The sequence below is a fragment of the Montipora capricornis genome, chromosome 6 (genome assembly GCF_036669925.1).
Source record: "Montipora capricornis isolate CH-2021 chromosome 6, ASM3666992v2, whole genome shotgun sequence".
Classification (NCBI taxonomy): domain Eukaryota; kingdom Metazoa; phylum Cnidaria; class Anthozoa; order Scleractinia; family Acroporidae; genus Montipora; species Montipora capricornis.
Window position 1 is genome coordinate 16,366,490 of NC_090888.1, and position 23,735 is coordinate 16,390,224.

Consider the following 23,735-nt stretch of genomic DNA (forward strand, 5'->3'; position numbering starts at 1 on the left):
CTATTCTCAGTCGAAATCTACATCTTCACTCGTTGTGGTAATCCAGCCAAGGGAAATTCAGCGCGCAAGCTCATTGGACATCAGCAACACCGATGCAAGCCTTTGGTGCAGGATAGCGTTACGGGAAAAAAAACTTTTCTTTGAGGAATTAGTTATTTTTAATAATCACGAGCTCGCAGAGTTTCTACTAATTTTCTGTTGAAAGGCATTTTTTTATTGATTGTTGTATCACTTGGGCCAAGGGAGTATTTTTGGCCAATGCGTACGGCGACACAGGCGGCGAGATAAACCAATCAGAACTTGAAGGAAGTTCTTGCAGCCGGCGCCAGACGCAGGAAAAACGCGGTGGAGGAAATCGCGACTGTTATTATTAAGATTCTGATTGGTTGAGAAAAAGACGCAAGAGTGTTTAGCCAATCAATAAACTTTAGGTCAGTTGGACCAAAGGATGCCCTTTTGGTGGGATCTTTGAGCAAGGGCCCTGGACAGTCACTGACTGGTCACCTTTATCAAAACAATTCACTGACTTTCGTGTGCTTCACTCACTGCACAAAACTATAGTTTCGATAGAAACTGAGCCATTCAGCTACACCAACAAATCATTCATACGCCAAGGAAAGCCCTCTTCGGCTTGAAAGAATGTGAATTACTTAAAACATAATTTGTGTACAAAGTGTGGTTAAAGGTGGCCACATTCAGTTTTGCGATCTTTTTGAAATCGTTTAAACAGGAGAATAGTGAATCTTAGGAATATCGGACCCGTGTTTGTATGCTCTTTCGAGTGACAGGCTAATTAACAATTAGACCCGTGGCCCTTAAGGGCGAAGAGTCTAATTGTTTTAGTATCACCCAACTAGTCGGACAGAAAAGGCAATAATAAAGTTAGCAAATGCAAGTTAAAGAAATATTTATTTGGGAATAAAACGAAAGAAAGCGGCTATTAATAATAGTCCTCAAGTAGCGTAGCCAATCAGAATGCAGGATTTGCATTAGTCCAGTAGTTGGGTGATACTAAAAGTTTGATATCCCGGGCTAAGGGGAATTGAACGAGACATGCTAGGAAGTATTATTGTAGCTTGAAAGTCAGCACTGTGAATCTCCGTTTGAGTGCTGTCGAGAAATCTAAGAGCTGCTCTGCCCGCTTGAAAGGCGGCGTTTTCAATGTTTTTTCCAAGTTTTGGGAAATTCTGCAAAGTTGTACCCCTCTCTCTGAAGTATCCTCCATGGGTTGTTTTGGCCTTTGATAATTAACGTTAGTTTGCCCACACTGTAGCCTTTGAATACAGACCAATACAAACCAATACATACCAATATGGACACATCGAGGGACGACTTCCAGTCCTTCCTAGTGGTGGTGAAAAACGAATGGGCTTCTTTCGCAAACTTCATTGAAACTCTGCGGGCTCTTCCTTTCTGCATTCTGTACAAAATTCCTGCTTTTTTTTACTTGTCTGTGTATATACAGTGTCTTAAGAAAGTTCTTTACTGTGGCGGATGCCTTTGTGAGGTCTAAGGGATCCAGATAGAACGAGTAAGCAAAAAATAAAATATTGCAGTTGACGATGGAGTCGCCAGTGTGGCGATAACTTTGTGTGGATTCCTTTATTCCTCCGTATAAAATCAAGTTTCGCGTCCCGGTGGTAAAAGCCGTTTCAGCCGCTGTGCTTGGGAAGAAACCTTGAGTTGGTAACCTCAAGCAAATAGGATTAGATGTTGTCTACGAAGAGGTGAACGTCCCCGCAAAAGATGATTTATTGTTATTCTGATGCTTTTCGCTTTATTGCAACTCTTTGATTACCATGTAAAATTTGTGGACCTAAATCTGCATAAACGCCGGTGACAGCGATCCTCGCGTACCGTCCACAATTAACTTACCGTAATGAAAACACACGTGTGGGTTGTGCATGGAGAGCTTTTGGTTTCGACCTTTTGCGTTTTCGTCCTCGAGGATGTTTTCAAAAGGGGAATTTAAGAAACGACGATGGCTATAGCTACGGCAACGAAAACGCCACTCCAAAATGTAACTTTGCGCTGTCTTAGTATTTCACGACTATTCCGCCTTGTTCAGTCACACGTTCAGTTGTGTGATATTGGCAAAGTGTCCTACAGTGTTTTCACTCACGTGATCAGTAACCTTGTTTTACCACCGAAACAAAAGAAAAGGTTTGCATGATAATAGAGCTCAATTCCCGGAGGATTACTTGGGTACACCAACATAGACCTCTTTGCAGCTACGGCGGCCATTTTGATTTCTATTGTTTCAAATAGCTATTATGGGATGCCCAGGGGGCAAATACATTTTAATTTGCCCCCTGAACATCCCATAATGTCTTTCGAAACAATAGAAATCAAAATGGCCGCCTTATCTGCAAAAAGGTCTATGTCTGCAGTTCCATTGTTTAGGTACACCAACATGGCTGCCGTGACGTCACGTGAAAACACTCTGTAATAGGCAATTTTCACGATGGCGTCATTTGACTGCAACTACCACAATTCAGTTGGTTTTTTTTTTTTTTCATATTTAAATTTTGTATTCCCAGTGGGGTAAAAACAACAGTAGCTCTAATTAATATGAGAAAAGCGAAACCTGAAGGATTCTGGTACTTGTAGTCAAATGGCGTCATCATGCAGATGTCCTATTGCATTCGTGCGAATGGCCCATGAGTAATGAGCGACGATGAACAATTCAACGGGCCACTTCGGAAAATACCATAATACTCTTTGTTTGTCCCCCCAAATTTTGCATAAGAGTTGTTTCCAGTTTCTCACAATGGTCCCAGTTTCGTACAATGGTCCCAAGAGAAAACAAAAACAATGCTTATTCAAAATTTGGGGGGACAAACAAAGAGTATTACGCTATTTTCTAATCTCGTACCCAGATCTCACTCTCCCATCTGTATGACCCTGGGAGATCTGGGTACGAGATTAGTTATTTCCTGAAGTGGCCCATTGTATTTCTAAGAACATATATTACTGTTTGTGAGCTAGGATTCTGGTTAAAGGGCACGTGGAGGACGTAAGCACACGAGGATCTTTGTGAACGGCGTTTAGGCCGATTTAAGAAAGCTTAAAGCAGTTTCAACGCCTTCAAACAACGTTCCTATTAGAAGGATTAGCACTACAACACCACTTTAAATCTGTGATTTTGTTAAGGTGGCTCTGATTCCGCTGCAGAGAATTTTTTAGTTCACACTTTGCTGAAAGTTTCATGTTGGCCTTCTGGTCACTTTCCAGCCATAAATAATAAGTTTCACCCAGTTCTTTTGAGATATGAGCAACTAAAGCCAAAATAAAGAATGTTTTCGCTGGGCTTTCCCATTGCCACAATTATGGATTACGTCACAATAATGATCTCATCTTGTTTGGAAATAATCGGTGTTTCATTATGGTACCGCAACGTTTCTGTTACGTGATACAGTGTTGAAGCGCCAATCCTCTATTAAAGAGAGTGCCCCTTCAAAGTGTTGAAACTGTTTTGAGCCACCTTAATTCCAGGACAGCTGACACAAATTTTACTTGGGAATCAAAAAGAGTTGCAGTAAAGAGAAAATCATCATATTTTCCGGTGACGCTCTCGTTTTCGTCGACATCGTATTTGCTTCATGACCCAAGCAAAGGAGATTACTTAAGGTTTCGACAAAACCGTTCAATGAACATGGGTATTTTCACTGTATTTTACGTTATTGGGGAGTTTAAGATCTACGACGGCGACGGTCGACGAAAATGTCACCTCAAAGTATAACTTGGCTCTATCATAGACCTTATTCATAAATGGCGGTAACATTTATAATTCTTTTGTCCACGTGCAAATTAGCCTCCCAAGCCTCATTTTAGAGCATGAATTCTTTTCAATTCACTGTATGGTATCGAGGCTTGGTTGGCTAATTTGCACTTCGACAAAAGAATTATAAATTGAGCTCCATTTATGATTAAGGTCTATAAGTCTTTCGCGATTATTCAGTCTCGTTCACGTCCTACATCTGCTTTTCCCACATATTCGTAAACCGGTAAAAATACCTTTGAATTAGCAGGCACCGACCTTGACCTCTCCATAATTATAGTACGTTAAGACTCTTTCGTTACCACTGGTGCGGCACACCAACAAACGTGCGGAAAGCGAACCTCAGTAAAATAGGTTTTGGGTTTATTGAAACACGGTTTTATTAATTTCACTATTGTTGTCGTAGTAAAACTATGCGAGCGACCCTTATAGCAACTTTATGCGCGTTGAAAGTGACAAGGGATCTTTGTGGACTTAAATTTTAAAAACAAACCTAGTTGATAAAAAAAAACAAGGCAAACCGATCGGTTGAGACGCAGATAAGAATGATGAAATGTTCAAATGCTGGATGACGAAAAAAAGAACTTAATAGACCAAATCGACTAACTCAATGATGTACAAGGTATTTCCGTATCATTTAAATGTGAATGCCACATTGTAATGCAAATACAATACGCAAAGAATCTTGACCCCGCGAGACTTGACTTGGGTACAACATTGGGTTGGTAGATTTGGTGTATGAGAGATCGATTGTTCAGATCATCCAATAGGGCGCCGATGACGTCATGTGCGAGCTACGTACTGTTCTTATTTCACCATCATTTTGACAAAACGGTAGAAGAGGAAACCAATGTCTTTAAAACGTATGCCTTGTCAATCCGTACGAACGAGAAATACAAAAATATAACTTCACTATAATAAGAGTTAAGAAAATCTATTAATTGAACGCGACCCTCTAACGATTGACCCATCGTTTGATCGCCTCTTGCCATTCCATGTCTTCATCGTCTGTTCGGAGAGTGTCGTCGTCGGTCTGAATATAACTCTCGTCGTCCGTCATCTGAGTTCGGGACGAACTTTTGTAATCTCGGCGGACGTCGCGGTGGCTGTCATCGTCGTCCGTGTCAGTGTCGCCTTCGGATCCCACACGTCGATTCTTCGTGTTCTTTCCGTTCCTGCTCGGGCCATGGGTAATGACCTTTTGAGACGGTTCGGCCATTACAACGTCACCGTTGGAAAAATTGGCACTGGCTTCTTCATCATGGGATTCTAGCGACTGTCGAATCTGATTGACTTGTTGCTCTAGTACATCTAAGTCAGTATCATTCGTCTTGCCGTTTGAAAACGGAGAATTAACTTCCAAATCATCTTCATCTTCTGAAAAACGAAGAAACAGCAGGTTTAGAGTTTAGACAGTAACCAAATGAAAGTACTTCATGTTGATTCCACTGATTTCCGCTCAGGTTATCAACGCGGCATATGTCAGTGGGAATCTCAGTGTAAGATCATCGCAACTAAAGCAGTGGTAGACAAGTCTGAAGTGGATAATTCAATTCGATCATTAACTAGCGCTCTACCGCTTGATGGTCAATGCGATTCACTTTTTGAACAACCCAGGCAGCTTTTCGCTTCTGCAACAGGAAAAAATCTCACGACCAGTCTTACCCGAGTTAAGCTCCTTGACAAGCGAGGACATGGCACTAGTGACGTTGTCAGCAGCCAATAGTAAATCATCTCTCAAGTTTCTACCAACCGCGCGATCGCCAAAAGCCTCCTTGATGTCGCCATCAACTCCACTCAGCGGTGGAGGATTGGAACTTAGTGTGGGTTCAACAATCAAAGGGGCCACGGGCGACTTGCCAAATATGTCACCTGTTGGAGACTCGGCCATTCTCTGGGCCTTGGGACTTCGCTGCGTCCGTGGTGACCCTGCCTGTGAAACAAAAAGCAAAGAAGTATAAGGATACTGGGAAAGTTAGCAAAAACAAGGAAAGATTCTTCCTGTCATGTGATGACATTGTGCCACTATGCTGGTGATTGGTTGGCCTGCAAGCAGACTCTTACCGTTGAAATGGCACAAGGTCGAAATATAGGGGCTTCGTTACTAGTTCAGAAACTAGTAACCAAGCCCCTATATTTCGACCGCTCGCCATTTTCAACGAAAGAGCCTGCTGACGGGCTAGTGATTGGTGGTCATTGTCCACCAGTGCACTGTCCCATTGTGTCAGTGTCCCCAGAGATTGCCTGTGCAAAACTTCAAGGACGGTGAAATAATTGCTTCAAAGAAATTTCAAACCATTTCGACGCCTTCTAGGTTATTCCAGATCGCATTTTTGGTTAGATTTAAAAATTTCCACAGTTAAATTCGCAAAAAATACTAGTCAACCCAGACAAAGTCGGTTGATAGAACTGTAAGTGCGATAACAAATTCCACAGATTACGAATAATGCTGATGATTCCCTTGTACGCGGAAAAATTGAGTAAACTAATGCAATATCCAGCACACCAGATAAAAGACCAGCTTTGAATACATTGACGAACACCTCGTTAATATCCCCCCCCCAAAAAAAACATCCCCCCCCCAAAAAAAAAAAAAAAATGAACGAAAGAGTTAATTATTGCACATTGGTGGGCAACACCTAATTTCTTCAAATAATTATAAACTTATATCGTTAGAGCGAGTTTCAATCGAGTGTCGTAAAGCCAAAACCAAAGTAATTACTTTGGCCAATCACAAAGGATGGAGACAATCCAGTAAAAACCAATCAAAGATCGAAGTAATTACACGTAACCGACGCAAAGCGTGGGAAAATGTGCACGCGCGAGCCAGGATTGGTTTTGGTTTTACTTCTCATTGGTTGAAAAAATGGCGCGAGAACTTTGAACCAATCACTGAGTGAAGTGCAAAACCAAAGCAATTCGCTAATTACTTTCAACACTCAATTGAAAATTGCTCTAACCATAATCACTGGAGCAATATCAAAAGACACTTCAGTTTCTCCTGACTTAACGTGCGGCCTCTAGAAGAGAGAAAAATGCACGTGTGGCGACCACAAAATATTTTTACGTAATACACATATATTGCTTTATTTCGCTTTATGATTGACCATAAAAAGACTCATTTTGTTAACGGAAATGCTTAAACATTGGCTCAAGTGATACCGTCTTTTGGATAGGTTGTCTCAAAATGTTTTTCCCTCAACTAAATTCAAATAAAAGAAAAGCTACCGTGCCGAAAATTTTAATTTTTTTACTAATTAAGGCCTTAAGATATGAATTGAAAGATAGTTAAGACAGCGATTTTATTCCTTTGAATGTTTTCATGAATTTCAAATTAATTCACTGGATCACTCTATTCGTCCGCCTTGCTATGCCTGTTGGCTAATTATTGGAACTCACGCAGTTTTAGCATTGATGTGGAAGTTTTAAAAGGTAAAGGAAATACATCCCCTGTCGGAAAACCCGAAAACACATGAATTCAAAGCCCTCATTACCCAAGAAGAAATCGTCCGTTACAAATGCGAAGAAAGTTCGAATACGGGAAAAAAATGTTGAACAAGGAGGTTTAGTACGTTTGGCGCCGATCTTGCTTCTGATGTTTCTTAGCGATACTGCGATTGAGAGATACGGAAAATCAGGGGTTGGCTTAAAGGTAAGAAATAAGAAGAGAATATCATGAGAAAAATGTTTAAAACAAGGGGAATATAAGTAATGGCCGGAACTGCCGAATCAACTATATGTCTGCAAATGAATGAAATGTAAGGCTGTGAATGTGGAAATATCAGCGCAGTAATACTTTAACAGAAGATAAAATGTACTGAAATACCAAGAATGTAAATGCTACCGGTCGCGTTGCAACAAACGCGCAGACATTTTCATTTCAAGAACTTAGTAACAAATGACCAAACATGTCACTTGTCGTTAAGTCTAAAACTACTTCTTTCCTAATAAATTAAGAGCTCAAGTGTGCAATCTTTAACGCCAAAAAAGGGAAAGAATTTCCAGCAATATTTTTGCGCCAAAATAGATGAGCTTTCGACATCCCTTGTAAGTTCCACGGGCGAAGGAATTGGGAGATGTTACGCGAAAACGAAGACAGCCACTTCAAAATATTAACAAACCCCTACCTTAAGCGAAGTAAACGGGACAGCGTTGTAAGAACATCCGCCATACTCCGCCACAGTCTTTGTAAGCGAACACGAAACGCAAGGGGGCTCGAAAATCGGTGAAAACAAGGCAAGAACGTTTGTAACGATAAAGAATACGACTACAGAGGACAATCCCTTATTTCCGTTGCAAAAAGTGAGGACTTTGTCGAAAGGAACAAACTTGGCAAACATGTTGCTTTGATCGCAGCTAACTCTTCAGCCCACGCTATGGAATTTGTAAAGCAAATAAAAATTACAAACTCAAGATATTTAAGGTCTCTCCTTGTTAAGAGAGCCACGTATCGGTGCAATATAGCGGTTCTATTTGAGGGTGCGAAGGCAAGTATTGAATCGAGTTAAGCACGTTAATGCGATGCCGATCTAAGATAAAGGGTCAATTTGTAACTCTTGGAATGATTGCAACCTTCAAAGCCAATATTTTAAATTAACACCCAGTTAAGGGCGGGATAAATTTAGAACTGCTCAACTGTGGGTTTTAAAAGCTTAATTATTTTGGACCCAGTGAAACTCAAAAGTTCTAAACGGAGAAACGATGTTTTGTTCACTGTGAAAGCAACACGACGGAAGATCTACGTGAAAAGGTTTCTGAAGAGACGGAACACCGATCTACCTTTAAATCACCGTATTTCAAAGAAAGGTACGTCCGACAAACAAGTTAATTGACATCAACTATTGGAGAAAAATTGCTAGTTCTACCGATTAACGGAAATTAATCACATCCGGTCGGATTGAATGCTAATTGACAGAAATAGCCATGGTTAGCACAATGGAATGATTTCTGAAAGAATGCCCTGGGACCCCTTGGAAGAGTGCGATTTGAGTGCTGCAAATCGGAAATCGTTCAAGATTTTCCTGTCCAAGAGCTTGCTATATTGAATGTTGCTCTGTCATACTTAATACAGCTTCCTAAATCTAATTTGAAATTTTGTTTTCAGAACGTCATGAAAAAGAAATTCAAAATGGCGAATCCAATGTTGAAATAAACTTGGTTCGCCAAATTTTGGGGATTTTTTCCTCCTCTTCTGGCTTAGAGCTGGATAGTTAAACAAAAATGCGAATCTAGCAGAGCGAAAATGTTAGCCATCCAAAAACCACAACCGTGCCAAATGCCTCTTAGGAAACGGTTAATTAGAATCTTAACACACACAATAACTTCAATTTTGCTAAGACGCAAAACGTTCGGTCAGTTATAAGCAAGTTTGAACGTTTGAAGACTTTTAATTTTGTGTCCGTGGGAAAATCGTTGTACGGGAGCGTTAAAAAAAAGAAACTTCTGCTAATTTCGTTTGGAGCCATGAAAAGATCTCACTAAGGGCCGATCTACACGGTAAGATTTTTGTCGCATGCGACAAGCTCAGAACAGCCCTACGACATGACTTACGATTGTCGCAACGTTTTAAAACATGTTTTAAAATGCTACGACATTTTTTCTGACGTACACAACAATCGTAAATCATGCCGTGGGCCTGTCGTAAGCCATTGTCGCATGCGACAAAAATTGTACCGTGTAAATCGGCCCTAAGAAGCCCCTAGAACTGTTCATAGGTCAAAATTTTCAGTGAAGACCAATCGAGGCAAATCTTAGGAAAACTTATGCACGCACACGTCCTTTGGGATGTTTATTACCGCAAAAAGGAATCCTCGAGAATGGCCCGTAGATGAAAATCCAGATTATGTACATTCGCAGCTCAATATCACCAGGGAGTGAACAATCGCTGAAACGACTCCAACCAAATAATCGCTTAAAATGTTACTTTTCTAGAAAGTACAATATCACTAAAACTTCAAAGCCATCTTCCAATGACCGTACTTTATAGAGCTAATCACTCTAAAAGAACACACCCTCATTTATGACACGTCGGCTTCAAAATCGATGTGGTTTGGAAGTGTTTACACGGAAGTGTTTTCGCAAGAAATTCAAAGTTGTGATGGTATAATTATAAGCAATCGCTGCACTATGTGCTAAATTTACCATTTCGAATCGAACAATGCAAATTTCGCGCCAAAATAGTAACCGTATTCAAATCGACCCGGTTTCGCCAACGGTCTAGATCGGTGTCGTGTAAACAGTAGGCTCAACCGCATCAAAAACGATGCAGTTACAAATGAAACGGGGTTCGTGTAAACGCTGCCTACATATGGGCTTGATTACCAGTCGCTCTGTCGTCGTCAGTCGATTAACACTATTACTGCTGCTTTAGGCGTTTAGCAAAATGTGGCAACAACAGAGTAGCTTTTGAAACTCGTTCGACCAGACGATCACAGTGTGAACGTCAAGTTCTGCGAAAACTTTCACTGTGCAAATTAAATTCTTAAGCGAATTACATAATTCATTCCCGCAAACAAACAACCCACTAAACTAGATCAAATACCAAGGATATTCTGTACCAAACATAGTTTACAGACCTTACGTGGCCAAAACGTTAATAACCATTTGAATTTTCGTTAACAAGTACGTTCTGAAGAATACTCAAGAAAGTACACTGCTAAAAGTGAACTCTTTCTTAACTAAAAAGCCTTTAATATAATTGAATTTTGACACGGTTTGCAGGTTCGCTAGCCACAACAGTTCACAATACATCCCAACAATCAGTAAAACATTCCATGTTTTTTTATGCCACTATTCAAACTGCGTAACTACAGTAGTATAAAATACACTTCAAACCAGCTGAGCCTTGTGACGTAACTGATAAGTGAAACATGTAAAAGAATCAACTGCGCATGTGCGAGGATTGGAATTGCACCACACTATTTCATTAGGACAATCAAAACAAAGCGGTCATCTTTAAACACGACACGATGACTTCCTCAAGGTCACGGTTAAGGTTTGACGAAAACACGATCAATCCAACGGCGACTTCTCTTTTTGCATATCTTTAAGTGTAACTTTCAAAAGGAAAAACGGTATTGACGCGCTAACCTAAATTGGCTAATATGGTCCCTCCGAATAAGTAAGAAATTAAAGTTGACGGCATTATAATATGGAGACTGTAAACATTTTTTGAAACGGCACCTTAAATGCCTTTGAATCTCTAGACCGACAAAGTTACACAAGCTCTTACAACCCCTTGACAGCGCACATTGACAAAGAATTTTTGTGCTGACTCTCAAAATTCACAGCAAGCTCTTAGAATGGCGATGAAAAGACAAATAATGACCACAGGTCAACGAAACGCATCGTTAGAAGAAATGAGCGACTCTTGCTAACACTTAACAGCCATCCAACTTATTCCCTGCTGGACAAGAGTATGCATTTGTTTTTGTGGCCTGTCTAGCACTAATATTAATAAGAAAATAAAAACACTGAAATTTCTTCTTCGATATTACGTCACATGACTTTGTCTCGGGACAAGCGACGACACAAGGCGGAGTAAAATCGCCGAATGTAGACGCAGACTTGTCTCAAAAACAAGTCCTTTTTAGTATGATTAGATAAGATCCCTAGCAAAAGCCATCAGATACCGGCTTAACAGTCTGGCAGAGTAAGCAGTTTCAGAAAAGCACTTGAATGACGACGAGAAGCGTAATAGATGCCAAAACAGCTGCCAGTGTTTGACGCAATGTAATGCCTTTATGCACACCTTTCCAAGCTGCTGTTATTTCTAAAGTTCTTAGAATCTTTCCCAGTTTTTATCCATAGTAGTCTAAAATGCATTTTAAAAAAAAGACAGATATTGATGCAATACCATTGTTCTTCTTTCCGCTAAGACGGCGCCTATGCAAATTTAACGCTACCTTCTAATGGACTTTGTATGAAAGCCTGTATTCGTCCTCTTGCAGGGCCAGAAATTCTTATCATTCTTCCAATAAATTAGCAAAGCACTTATAGTTTTTGCTATTCTGAACCCATAAAAGTTACTTAAGAATCTTTTTAGGGACATTTTCCGAAACATGCTTGAAGCCATGGGTACGATTGACTCGATTGTAAGGCCACGTTGGAAACTTATGTTCCCTCAAACTTTCAACTGAAATGAAAGCAAAAAGGCTTTCTAAACACGCGTAAAATGATATCCAATACCGAAAGTTAGCTATATAAATGCTTAAACCGCAGTTTAACTTCAACCTTACAGAGTTAAACTTGTTTCTCATTGTTCAAAACAACCAATACCACAACAAAGTATTGGCCAACATGCTTGAATTAAGACTAAGAACTCAGTTTGCTGAAAGTCTTGTAAACGGCAACTACATTTGAAAGTGGTATTTATAAATTCAAACTTACAAATATTGAAACTCAAGAATATAATTTATGATAAAAAGAGAAACAGTAGAGTTTACATTGAGGGTGCTACTTACTAGGCCGGAAGGAATGAAAGAAATCTCTTGATTTGTTAAAATGAATTTATTAGTTAAGTACAATTCCATAAAAAGCGAGCAGGGAACGACTTAAATCAAATTTTGCCGCCCTGAAAAAAATTCTCCCTGGTGAAATCATGAAAGCAGTAAGATAGTCGAACGAGTTTTACAATATTTGTTACCCGCACATTCCGGCAAACAGCAAACGGCAGAATTCTGCTTCTCATAGAAGCATGATCATTCTCTTATATTAAAGGGCCACCGACAACCACAAGTCTTTGCGGGCGTGCAAGCTATCGGCGCCATTTTCTGTAATACAGAAACTAGTATTTCTTGAAAAGTCAAATTCCACCGCCTCAGATCGTCGTGTTTTGGATGCCCAGTAGCTTCAAACTTTGTTAATATTTTCCTTAATGTTTAAATATTGTATTTTTGGCGTTATTTGGGTGTTGTGTTCGTGTTAAAAGCGAATGAAAACTGTGAAGAAAGGTCGTCCGCCAAGGAAGGAAAAGCGCCATGTTATTTGGCTCAAGATTAAGATTATGGAACGAAAGGAGGGAGGCGTTTGGATTAAAAAACAAATCGAACAGCGAATTCGCAGAAGTTCTTCTTCACGGGATGTTTCTGAAGCGAACCAGCCGATTCGATTGCCCGGATAATAACAACAACAAAGGCGCGCAAAGGACACTGGTTGTCGGTGGCCTTTAATATTCCAGCCGGTCTCAATCCTTTGGGAAAGTGCGAGATATTTCTACCTAAGAGATACCAGCCAAAAAGAAACAAATTTCTTCGCTTTTAATTTGGCGCAATGCAAATTTTATCCCGGCGTATACGGTTTGTCGTTAACACGATGGTACATCTATCCTACTTTACACTGATCGACAACGAAACTAAGAAACAAGAGAAATCCAGTTACAGCTCTAGAAAATTATTACACAGTAAGCTGGAATACTTGAGTATAAAAGAAAAGTAATTTTAAATTTAAAAGTAAATTAGAGTTGAATCTGCATCAAGTAACAAAGATGAGGATGAGACGAGTAACTAAGTTCATCTCCTCCGCTTCCTCAATCTTTAGAATCTAAAGCAGGTTACGTAACGTTCGCATGAAAATGGCCGTGAAGAGCTCCGGTTTAACGGCGGCGAAAGAAACTTCTACTGTAGACTTGAAAGCTTTGCCGACACCATTAAAAGAGGAAATACGTTTGTCTCAAGTCTTAAACAGCGACCACAAAGCGGTTGTTTGGACTTGTTTCATAACAAAGTTCACAGAGATAATATATCCATTATCCACTTAACGATAGCGAGGGAACGACGCTCAATATTGACAGGAAATACCTTGAATAAGTGCCATGCTAAAAGTGATATGAATCTTTCACAATTTCGTCAGAAAACTCAAACGTTTATTTCAAGCCTTACATCAGAAGAAATAACATCAGAAGAAAGTACTTTTTAACGGTTATGCTAGGAAGCATTTAAACAGGCGTTTGTGCCAAGTGTAAGAAAAGAGAAGAGAGGAAAGTGGACGCAGGGAAATCGAGAGAGCTGTGCACGAAACAGGGAGACTGACGGCGCGCGAAACCAGAAAACGGCATTAGAAAACATAAAGCTACAAGGTTGTGACAGCTTTTGCAAGAAAATGGCACTTATTTTAACAACTTTTGCTCGGTGTGAACGTCGCATGAACATAAACAAGCTAAAAAATACTCGGTTTAGATAAACCACGTTTTGTTTTTCTTCAGTTAGGCAGAGTTTAAGCTTGGTTTCGTTGTAATTGCTTTAACACAGTAAACCGGCGAACTCTGCTGCTACAATATAATTCTCTAAACTTGTGTCGTATTTTATTGTTTTATTACCTTTTTTTCTGAAAAAAAAAATCGTTGTTTCCTTGGGTTTCAAGATGGGGAAACTGGTCATAGTACGGCTCACGACCGAGCGAGGAAGTCGAACGGTTTGAATTTCAGGTGAACACCACAAACTACTTTCCATTGTTGCTTCACAGAGCAACTCTGATACAAATCAGTAACGTCAGTTCGGTATGGGACCCTTTGTTCCCTCGCGAGCACAGTCGCAGAGCAAATTCCGAGTGGCAATTCCCACTTCGAAAGAAAGTTTTTGAAGAAACCAAATACAGCTGGGCTAGGTGTCGCGAGAACTGTTGCATCGCGAAAATGTTTTAAGGTTATGAATTTTCAGATTGTAGATTTTTTTTGTTTTTCTTCCTGTTTCGTTGAGTTATGTTCTTGTGGACTTGATTTAAGATGAGTTAAATCCAGTTGGTGTGAACCGGTGCAAACTACAAACCAAGGTAAAAGCCCGGCACGCATTGCGGGTGGTGAGGATTTCCACTGAAGTATTTTCAATACTCTGAATGAAATTGAATTCCTACAAAAACGCGAATTACTTTGGTTTTTGAATTACTTCAATGAGTGATTGGTTCAAAAATGTCGCGCCACTTTTTCAACCAATCAGAAGTGAAACCAAAACCAATCGTGGCTCGCGCGTGCACATTTTCCCGCGCTTTGTGCCGGCTACCTGAAGTTACTTCGAGTTTTGATTGGTTTACTGGATCGTCTCCTTCCTTTTTGATTGGCCAAGGTAATTACTTTAGTTTTGGTTTTACGACACTCGATTGTAACTCGCTTTAAAACACTTATCCCCAGAAATGCACGTAATTGGAAAAAGCGTTTCATGTTTTTCCAAACAATTTCACCTTGATTAAAGGGGCTATGTCATGTTATATATTTTAGGGTGTTTAGGGGAAATCTTTAGTTAATCACGAGTTTAAAACTCGAAAATGGTAATGTGGAATTCCTTTAGCGATAAAATTATCGTCACATCACAAACAAGATGATTCTGAACAAAAAACGACCTTTGACCCGGCGATTTACTGTAAACTTGAAAAACGTCGCACCGACGTCCGACGTTTTTCAAGATTACCCGGCCAAATGCAATCTGTTTCAATCCTGCCCATTTGTGTCCATCCATGCTTCTCTTTTCTTTTGCTGCATCTTTTGTGTTGTTCAACAGTTTTGGTGGTTATGACAAAGTTTGGCATTTTGAGTGTCATGAGGCAGTGTGGCCCACTGGTTAGGGCGCTTGCCTTGAGATCCGGAGATCCCGGGTTCAAGAGCCGCTCTGGCCACTCGTTGAATTTGATCCTGGTAGTCACTGGTTCAACTTCCCAGCTGCACTTGTAAATAGCCAACTGGTTTGCCTCCGGCCAGTTGGAATTCTTAGCAGTTGTAGTTGTTGTTCTGTTGTTTCGTTGATTGTGTTTCATTGGCCCTGAAAAGCCCCTATGGGGAGCGGTCAATTGAGTATGTATTGTATTGTATTGTATGTCCTTTTGCGTGACATAGTCCTTTTAAGTGTCCTTTTAAGTCTTAAAATTTCAGTGTTAACTATTTCTAGCAACAAGGTGAGTGTAAGGGTTGGAGTCATCTTTTGGTGAGGGTATAAATGTAGCTGTTTATCTTTACTTGAGGACCGATGACCAGGGGACAATTGTTTGTATTCGTAGACGTAAGCATTGTTGAAAATAAGGAGGAGACCAAAGGGGGAGACGATTACTTTGTACATCTAACTCCGTGCATTTCTGGACGTTGAGCGAGTTTCAATCGAGTGTCGTAAAAGCAAAATCAAAGTAATTTCTTTGGCCAATCAAAAAGGACGGAGAAAATCCAGTAAACCAATCAAAACTCGAAGTAATTACTCGTAGCCGACACAAAGCGCGGGAAAATGTGCGCTCGCGAGCCACGATTGGTTTCACTTCTGATTGGTTGAAAAAGTGACGCGAGGACTTTGAACCAATCACTGAGTGCAGTAATGCAAAACCAAAGCAATTCGCTAATTACTTTCAACACTCAATTAAAAACCGCTCTATCTGTTAACGTTTTTATTATTTCATTATTTTAGCCTAACTAAACCAAAAGGAAAAAGGCAGAACTTGACACTCCGACCTCAGTGACTGTGTTGGTACAATAGGCCATTTTCGAAATATCAACTATTCAGCTTAATAGCGAGGCTGTGAGGACAAAAACAATAGAAACACGTTGGAATGAATGCGAAAAATATTCACATATCATCAACTTTCCATTGTCTTTGTCCTCACTGCCTCACTATCAAGCTGAATTTTAATATATGAAGGTCTATTTTACAACGACCTGTAACTTGGAAATTGAAATTTTTTCCTTCTCATCATTTCTTTGCAGCGCAACGTCTTTTGACCAGTACAGGAGATCGACCGCCACCGTCACGATGTCTAAATTAACCCAATCAAGCCGGTGAAGCGGCCGGTAAAAGCACTCGCCTTCTACTTTGGGTCTCGGGTTCGATTCTCGCGACCTCGGTTTCATAGCTGTAGCGAGTCTGGTAGTGCTCTCAGTACTCTGCTACGAGAGATTTTTTACCAGACCCTCCAGTTTTACCTTCTTCTCATTGATTTGAATGGTCTACGCCGTCTCCACCTATAGCAAGATCGTTGCTAACGCAAAGTTCATTATCGTTATCCCATCGAGAGAATAAAAGACAGCTTACCACGGCAAGTTAAAGCAATCAAGAGGACAGTTATTATAAATTTACTTTCTTCCCAAATCGCTCCAATTTAAAACTGAGAATTTTGGTGCACTGATTTAAAGACACTTCTCAGCGCAAACGCCTTGATTTCATCGTATACAGTGTCTCGAGTTGTGAAATAAAATGACACGAAAAAAGAGCTGATAATAAATATATGACAAGAAAAGTGTATGCGTTGGTAAACTTCTCAAGGAATGGTAGTAATTAGGGTGGGTGTTCACAAAATCAAAGGAAACAATTCTCGACCTGTCTTCCTAACTGAACCAAAAGAAGTAACACTGACCAATCACAAGACAAGAAATGGATGATAAAACCAATCAGCATTCATATAGGATCTACCTTAGCTGACTGGTTGAAATACACGAGCTTCGCTAAGCCAACACACAGCGAAGTAGAATGCAAAAGAAGTGGATACAAAATCGTCCAAACGAGAGTCCAAAGTTCTGTGAAAGTCAGCCTTTGATATCAAAAGAAACCAACCACAAAAAAGACGGATTCCACGTCCTTCCGACGGAGAAGAAAACGTCTTGGAGTCACAGATATGCTTGGCGCTATTACTTTTAATGTATTTAATGACAGACGTAAATATGTTACACGTGACCAGGACGCTAAAACGATTATCTCCGATCTTTAATAAAGCCGTTAACATAAGACTTTTTAAGACCTTTTATCTAAAACTCATTATCTCTAGGTTAATTATAATGACTTTATTGGGTTTCTAAAGCAAACAATTTGATAACGATATCTTTCGAATAATATCGATAATTTCGAAAAAACTTAGACAAATGTAAACAAAACAGAACGTCCCCGTTCTTGGCATAAACCAAAACGACTCAACCTTTCAGTTCACAAAGTCAGTCATAACTACATTGCCTGCAATTGCAGGAAAAGTGACTTGCACCAGCCACAATCCTCTCTATCAGTATTTAAATAATAATCTCAATAATGCACGCATTCTGATTGGTTCTCACCTATGATCTACTAGAGGACAGACGCATATATGACGTCATCATCAAAAACTTTTATTCTTTATTATACAAAACAAATTAGATTCCATGTTGCCTTGCGTGTGTTAAATAATATATCATAGAAGACGTAAGAACATCAGTGTTCTTACCACATTTTGACTTTATCTGTGATCTCTTACTGAACTGACGCTCGGCAACATGGAATCTATTTGTTAAATAGAATTCGCCTTTAAAATTAAAAAAAATGAAAAACACAAAAACTAAATTTGATAATTGTTTAAGAAGCATTAAAAATAACTTCAGTTTCTTAGAGGTAAGAAACACAACTTTATCGATTTAATGTAAATACTACCCTGGCAACGTGCAACTGACACTACAAATGGATTTCATATGAAATTAATCCAGTCAATGTCAATCTCATATCTCATAGATAATAAGTTCCATTTTCAAAATTCCTGTCAGATGCTTAATTAGCAAAGATTACTATCGATTTAACAAAAGAAAACATAATCGCGTGCTTTCACTGCAGCCGCCATTTTAGATTTGACGACGTCATGGGGATGACGCTTTTCTGTAATAAACAAGAGTGACGTCAAAGCATGTCATATGGCGACGACTTGCAAAATACGCTATAATTTTTATTAATTTTTTTCAATGTCGTAACTGACGTTCCTAGTTTTCTTGTAGCCTTGAATTTTTTAAACAACTTAGTGTCACTTTCAGTATTTGTGCTATCTATGATATATACTACAGTACTGTGGAGCTTTAATTTTAATTCATTGAAACCAAACTGAAAACTGTTTATTCGTCCTCTTGAGAGTCTCGTTCAGAGGTTCTCTGCCTGCAAGAGACAGAACAAAGCGGATTAATAAAACAGAAACAGGACTTGGGCGAATTTTAAGATTGCGTCTAGCAGGAAATTTCGTCAATCGAAGTTTATCCTAAGTTAACACTGAGGTTTTGGGGAAGCCGAATAAATAGGTTGTGCTTTAAAAAAGATCTGCAGCTTCAATTTGCCTGCAGTACACAAAGACGCGAATGTCAATTTGGCGTCGCACAAACGCATGGATAACACAATAAAAATGCTTTCTTCTTGCTTTCTGCCTTTTTAATCCAGCAAAAACCCTTCAAAAGAATTAAAACCTTTTCACGTCCTACCTAGATTTTTCAATTAATCCACTTTGTTTTGTTCTTAACCGGCAGCTCAGTTCGAAACTAATCGGTTTGCTACGCAGTAGTCTTTATCATTTCACCAACATGCGAACTCTAATGTCATGAAAGTCACGAGATTCCACTGTGCAAAACATAGCCATTTGGTTGGATGAACACCCTGCCTATGAATTTCATCCCGCTAATTGCTGTTTCAAAAATAGCAGTGACACAGTCACTGCTGTGGAATGAGACAAAGGGCCACATGGCACTTTTTGATTGGCGGGTTTTGATCCTAATTTGACGGTTTCTGTTTTAGCCCCTCAAGTTCCCTGTCGCCATGAATGTGATTAAAGGAAGAAAAAAATGAAACCGTTAATCCGCCAGTTTTAGTCGAGCGCAGTATACAGGACGTTTGTCACACGAACCTAATTCAACAGTCGGTAGAACATCCCGCCTAGGAATCGGAAGATCGTAGGTTCGACTCCTGCAAATGAGAACTCGGATTCTCCCGAGTGTGCGCTGTAGCTCATTGGTAGAACATCCGAACTAGTAATCGGAAGATCATTGGTTCGACTCTAACAAATGAGGACTCGGATTCTCCCGAGTGTGCTCCGTAGCTCATTGGTAGAAAATCCGAACTAGTAATCGGAAGGTCAGACCTTCGACTCTGGCAAATGAGCACTCGCATTTTCCGAGTATGCTCCTATCAAAACAGAAAATTTCAGTTCGCATGTTGTTGGAAAACACTGAAACTTTTTATCATCAAGTGTTTCGAGAGGGAGGTTTATGTCATTCAAAATGAGGAATAATTATTTAAAAAAATTCTGTTCATGGTCGAGATTGAAGACCTCTTTTCACAGAAGGAAGAATATCTTAGAGAAGAAACAATTATTCGTTTACATTGAATGGAACAAGTTCAACATTTTCGAGTTTTAAACTCCGCCTTAAAGTAACTGATATATACAAGCAGCTTAATACACAACATATGCCATCTTCTTTTTGTCAATTCTTACTTTTGTCGGTAATAAGCAAAGGTACCTTCACTAAGGGAAAGTACACCATTTTGTGTGTAAGCTGAAAATAAGAAATCATTTCAAGCTCTAGAAGACCTCATTCCTTGACTCCAACCCACAGCACGAGCCACTTTTTTCAACTTTAGACATTGAGCTTTCATAAGCTAACATGATAAACCATGTTCATTTCGCCTGCATTCTTACGTGACAGTCACGTTTATGAAAATTCAAAAGGGGCGCGCCGTCAGTGTTTCTCAAAGCAACCTTAACAACATTCTTTTGCCTCTTCTTTTGTGCTTCTCGTCAAGCCATGCCTTGCCTTGCCATTTTCCTTGCTGCTGTAAAGAAAAGTGCTTTGTTGTTTGCGTTCTACTTTATTTCTTATAAAGACTTTCCGACTTGGCCATTGGGGTTCACCGACAAAATGCGTGACCAAACGCTACGCGTGACAGTCACGCTCACTGGTAACACCACATTGTTCACCAGAAAAAGAGAGTCACTCTATTCCTTGGAACAGCCTCACCAAGTCGTAAAATGAGTTTGGCTGGGATTTGTCATTTCCGTGTAAAAGGAAAAATGGACCACAGAATCCACGTCACGGTGATTCATCGTGTCTCCTTTCGGAATTTACGAATGTGTGATAATGAACCATTTATGTTTATGGATGCAGCTGGTTTAAATTTATAAACTGAGAATACAGGATGTCGCACTCGTTAGATCGCTGTTTTCCGACGCTCAAAAGATAAAAAGAGTCAAAAGTTCACATCAAAGATGCCGAGCTTCAGTTTCTAAATGACATCTACAGAATAATGCACTATTAAAAAACCCGCAAGCTCCATGAATAAAGTTTTCCATCTACGGCACAAGGCATCTCAAGTAAACGCTTGCAGGGCGTCTTTTTGTAAAGCTGGCGTTGTTAGAAATGAACGAGAATCAGTCAACGTCTTGAACAATGAAAGGCGCATTTTATCTCTGATTTCAACCAGGAAGACTACGTAACGATTATTATTATTTTCTGCTTAAGTACTGCGATTTTCATAATTCTGCGGAATCTCGCCGGCAAGCGCCAAGCGCCAAACTGCGTTTCGGCTTCCATCAATCAAATTTCCGAACACAGCCGGGAAGATCGATTCCGCCTCCGGAAAGTGAATTGGAGTTTTTGTTTAGTTCACAGATCGAAAAGCATTATGACATGCTTTTGGAAATTCTTCAGTAAAGAGATTCGTACAGATTTCATCGCTTTCCAACGGCATTTAGTGTGAATGTACCACTATGTACCATGGGAATCAAAGATACTGATTGGTGGTTTATGTCACGCATCAATTGATTTCGTCATCCGCGGTTGCCGTCAAAAGTTTGCTTAATGGAAGCCAAAACGCAGTTTGGCCGTTGGTGGTTGAAGATGAACTACGCAGAATTATAAAAATCGCAGTAACATATAAAGGCAAAGGTATTAGCATACAAACTTACGATTTATACCAGTACATTCATTCTAACTTTTACTCTGACTAGCAAGTGTGTTCGAGAGATCCAATCATCTCAGGAACGCGTCTTGCTGTCCCCAAAATTAAGCCTGTGTATTTGCGCTTAATTCCATCGTTGATTTAAATTAAACACAGTTTCAAAGATATGCGTACTCCGACTACTTGTTTACCTATTCTTATGTTTCTGCGTGCTTTGTTTGGCCCCAATCATACCATGACAGAAACCGTATTTTAAACAAACATGGGTAACTTTTCAAGAAGCCAACAGAGTCCTCAAAAGAATCAAAGAAAAATTCTGAAACTAGACATACGGATGACTTCTCAAAGTTAACTCGGATTTTGCAAGGGCAAGTTACTTTCAACAGCATAATAAGAGAAGCAATCATAAGGATACTTTAAGAGGCTAAGCGGGATAATAAAGAAACCCTAAGGCATTACATACTACTGATGAGCTGCATAAGGAGCTTTAAGAAGGATAATATAAGAAAATGACTGAGGTCATCCTCACAAAGCAATGTCATGATCCCTTAAGCTCAAATATCCTTCATTAGTATTAACTAAAACAGTGGATAGCGTTGAACGCGCGCACTCATTGGCTACTCAAACACCGGATATCGTTTGCTAGTCACCTCCGAACAATTAGCGTCCGAAAATGTTGTAATCTTTGCAGGAATAAAAATAATGAGTTAAAATCATCTTTTTGTGCTGTATTATCTCACTGTTTTAGTCGGTGGCTACTAGCCACCTCCACATCGGCGAATAGTTGCTAATTATTAAAGACAAATTTGTCCACTTGTAGCGAACACATTTTGCACATTTTCCCCTAAACATAACACTTTTAAATAGAATCTCTGTACGGTGGCCAGTTTACATTATCAACTCCGTTGATAAAACCAAATTTTTGTATACTACTTCCCCACCGACGCAGCACCACAGTTTCTTTAGAAACTACCCCCTTCATTCACTTTTTTAGATGCCGCACAAGTTACTCAAACTTAGCTAAACTTGCGCTAAGTTGCTTGACGATGTCCCATGTACCAACTCCTGGGAGGCATGGGTCCTGTGGTGCATTTGACACTTTGCACTTCTGTTTTCACTCAACGTCGCCAAGCAGTTTGTGACGTATTAGAGAAAGATAGACACCTGTTCTTCATTAGGGAGTTGACAAAACGACGACGGCCACGGCAAAGAAAGAAACGTTGGTTAAGACGGGAAAACAATCGTGCTGCACGTGCTGCACGTGCCGCACGCATTTTGGCTCACATTTTTTGCGGTACTATGCATAACATGACACGAAATCACTAAATTTGAGGTTTTAAGGGCGGTGCCTACTATTGTTATTGCGCATATGTTCTGCGCATCTCGAGATACTCGGATTTCCTAAGGGTGGTGCTTATTATACAGAGCCGGATATTTTTGTGCGGTTTAAAAAAATACGCAGAAAGCATAACTTACCATGTCCTCTTTGTATCCAATAACAAAATTCGGGTAACCATGCATTTTCCAGAGATGATTAAGCTTCAAATTGGAAAAGAATACCATACATTGATTTGTATTTTAAAGCTTCTTACAAATATTATTCATGAATTATTTTTGAAAAATGCGTGGTTACCCCCAATTTTCTTTTAAGATTTCAATAACACTTTTTAAGATCTGCTTTTCCATCATATCCAGTAAACCGCGCAAAAATTCGCAAAAATACCTTATTCACGATGGCTGCCATGTTGGATTTGCTATTATCATGCAAATTAGCTACACACTTAGGGGGCAAACAACACAAGTTCGAGAGGTTATAACGAACACCTTAACCACACACATGATTTGTTTCACGTTCATTGAATGTTTATCACCTAAGCAGTAAAATACAATCATTACACAAGTTGCTTCGACGTTTTTTTCTTGAAAAATGAGGAGATAACGAAGTAGAAAGTCAAAATGACAAAGGCAATCAAAAGATAAAATTTTACAAAAGGTACTTAATTCTAAATACTAAAATGGACTTTTTGCAACGTTATTTCAATATTTCGTTGAGCAGACTTACCGCAATTTGCGTTTTTTTCAATGTTTGCCCCCGAGCATAACGCATGGCTAATTTGCATGACAACATGAAAACCAACATGGCGGCTATCGTGAATAAGGCCTATTAATAGGCACCGTCCTTAACGACAGCGAGGGACTACAAATGCAAACTTTGATTCTGTATTTTTACTTTGAAACCGTTCGAACCAATTTACTTTAATTTTTTTCATTTAAGTTGTGCAGAGTCATTAGACGAAAAAAATAAGAGGACGGGTGCAATT

The 23,735-nt window shown here is 39.6% G+C and overlaps 2 protein-coding genes across 5 annotated transcripts in view; one reads left to right on the plus strand and one right to left on the minus strand.

Moving 5' to 3' along the window:
• The window catches only part of LOC138051622 (CTD nuclear envelope phosphatase 1A-like), a 16,882-nt gene extending 15,318 nt beyond the window's left edge, over positions 1–1,564 (plus strand). The window contains exon 9 of the mRNA XM_068897853.1: positions 1–1,564. This exon is cut by the window's left edge and continues 105 nt beyond it. Coding sequence (XP_068753954.1) covers positions 1–41 — 41 coding nt within the window. The 3' untranslated portion in view covers positions 42–1,564.
• A 2,579-nt stretch (positions 1,565–4,143) lies between these two features.
• LOC138051623 (dystrobrevin beta-like) overlaps positions 4,144–23,735 on the minus strand; it is a 49,638-nt gene continuing 30,046 nt past the window's right edge. For 2 of the 4 annotated variants that reach the window (XM_068897856.1, XM_068897854.1), the window contains exons 19-20: positions 5,447–5,714; positions 4,144–5,158 (exon numbers count right to left, since the gene is read on the minus strand). In XM_068897856.1, the coding sequence (XP_068753957.1) occupies positions 4,737–5,158; positions 5,447–5,714 (690 nt within the window). In that variant the 3' untranslated portion in view covers positions 4,144–4,736. Of the gene's footprint in view, positions 5,159–5,446; positions 5,715–17,359; positions 18,628–23,735 lie in introns of those variants that run through there. The other 2 variants (XM_068897858.1, XM_068897857.1) reach the window with 1 other exon arrangement.